Here is a 2,290-nt window from a genome sequence, read left to right as displayed (position 1 = left end):
ATAATGTATTGACTATCTGGTTAGTTTCCTTGTTGAAATCGATGTAAAAAAATGTGGGGAAATTCACACCCTTAAAATAAATGTTTCGCTAATACAAGCTTCAATACAACTTTTACTGTAAATAAGTTACATAAGTGACTACAAAGTTTGCTCTAAAAAGCCCCTACTAAGTAGGTACATAGTATATTATTGTATTTGTATGTCTTACGAATGTAATCAAGCAAACGCTTAGCTACAACAAATGCAATAAAAACCTTCGATTGATTCACAATGCGTGTATCTATCAATGTGCAGTGGCCAACGGATTGAGCCCTAGCTAACTCTATCTAGATGTACGATAGTCGCTCGTGCTCACTGTTCCATGCCAGTGGCTCATCATCACTCGCGCCGGATGCCTCGATACAACGGCACATATTTAAATCATTTTACATAATAATTTAATTAATTCCCGATAAAAATCGCCTACGTGAAAATTTCAACGTAGGAGTGTGTATTGGTGCATAATGTGAATTGTGAGATGGATTTGGAAGAAGTGTTGAATTGCAAACTAAAATTCATCATTTATGTGCTATTATTGTTAAAGTGACAACAGGTATCTCAAGTGGGTAGTAGGGTTATCCCTAATCATCTAATGTTATACACATTGTTCAATTAAACCTCTAGATCCAATTAGAATACTAGTGCTATATTTAACTTGGCTATGTTATACAATTTTACAATATAAAACTTTAAATCATTTTCTCTCAATATATTTGAAATAACTGGTAATTTTTTACAAATATTAATTGGAATTGTTATAGAAATAATATATCAAATATATTATTAAACATTATTACATAATACAAATCTCATTTATACATTCTGAATTTTAAGACCAAGTTTCCCTATAATTTAAAAACACAAAGTCTAGTCAACAAAAAGTTTAGTCTTATATACCATGCTTAGAGAGTAAACCAATAAAAAAGGAAAATAAAAAATGAAACATAAAATAAATAATTTATTGTAATTTCAAATCGGTTGTCTAATGGGCGTTAGTTTTTCAGCTGGTAACAGTTTCACTAAGCAGTCAGTGCAATAGTCTGTCCCTGCATTATCAGTCCACCTTGCACCAAGAAAGCCAGTCTTTTGGCAGCCCACACACATAGTCTTTGTTTGAAACACTGGTGCTGTTTCATCCAACAATCTCTGTGCCTTTGCAGCTTTCAACAAATCCAACATTAAACTGTTTCCACTCCTAGTTTCCACAGACATTGTGTCTTGACTCTCACTATCTTCATTGGGATCTTCCATTTTAACAGGAACATGCAATTTTGGAAAGAATGTTGACTTCTTATACAACATACTTCTATGCTTGTCCTTTCCTACATATTTGGGAGCTCTGCCAGGTACAGGTAAACCGGCTTTCGCAAGTTTAGCAAAATATTTCTGTATTCTACTCATAACTTGTAAAGGTGTTCTTGTGCCAAGAGCTTCAGCTATTTTTTTATACCTCCTCGCTTCTATTGGTTCTTCTGGGTATATTTCTAATAATTCTTCTAACCTTTTCTGTTCTTCACATGACCAAAGCTGGTTAAATGTCTCGGGTTTGTTATCAGTGAATGTCCGCCCCCTAACTTTTGTGCTGGATTCCATTTCATCTTTAGCTCTTTTACTCTTTTCTGATTCAAGGGTTATATCAATACCATACTTTTCCCAATCTATTTTTGGTATATCAGATATGGATTGTCGAGGTGGAAAGTTTATTTTGCCTGATTTTAATTTTTGAACAAATGATAAGGGATCATCCAACGCCTTAATTTTTGCCTCATTCAATTCTTCAATATCTTTCAGAGCTTGCACTTTTTGAGCTTCCAATTTCACTATATACTTCAATAATTCACCGTAATCTTTGTTTCCTCTCAATGCAAGGTGATCAGTTTCAAAAGCGAATTCACCATCACTGTCGGGATTTTCTTCCTCGAAGTTATCCATTGTAACAGCACTGAAATGTAATTATAATTTGTTTTATTATTTAGGTAGCAAATATAATATAATAAATACATATGAACAATGTCGGGGGTAAAATTAACAGGGAGTCCAAAGAGATTAAGTGTTAGACTAAAAAACAAACTCAATAGTGTTCATCAAAGAAAATACACACCTGAAAACCGAAGTTCATCACTTGAAGGCAGTAATCGGTAAGTAAGTAGCAATTGTTTAGTTTTTGTACATTATCAGTTCAATTTATATTTCGCGTTTTAAATTAGTTTAAATATAATATTTAGGAGCGACTTTTTTATAAACAAAAACA

General features: G+C 33.0%; 1 protein-coding gene across 1 annotated transcript; it reads right to left on the bottom strand.

Annotated features, from left to right (window-relative positions):
- Window positions 1–984: 984 nt before the first annotated feature.
- Window positions 985–2,290, bottom strand: Atac1 (Ada2a-containing complex component 1). Its single transcript, XM_090117492.1, has 2 exons — window positions 2,141–2,290; window positions 985–1,981 (listed from the first exon to the last, which is right to left on the bottom strand). Exon 2 carries the CDS (start codon window positions 1,969–1,971, stop codon window positions 1,009–1,011), a length of 963 nt encoding a protein of 320 aa, XP_089973618.1. The 5' UTR covers window positions 1,972–1,981; window positions 2,141–2,290; the 3' UTR covers window positions 985–1,008.

Source organism: Colias eurytheme, chromosome 3 (assembly GCF_061535395.1).
Source record: "Colias eurytheme isolate Ceu_HAF_F1 chromosome 3, ilColEury1 Martin Lab GWU primary, whole genome shotgun sequence".
NCBI lineage: Eukaryota > Metazoa > Arthropoda > Insecta > Lepidoptera > Pieridae > Colias > Colias eurytheme.
This window is presented reverse-complemented; position numbering and strand designations above follow the sequence as displayed.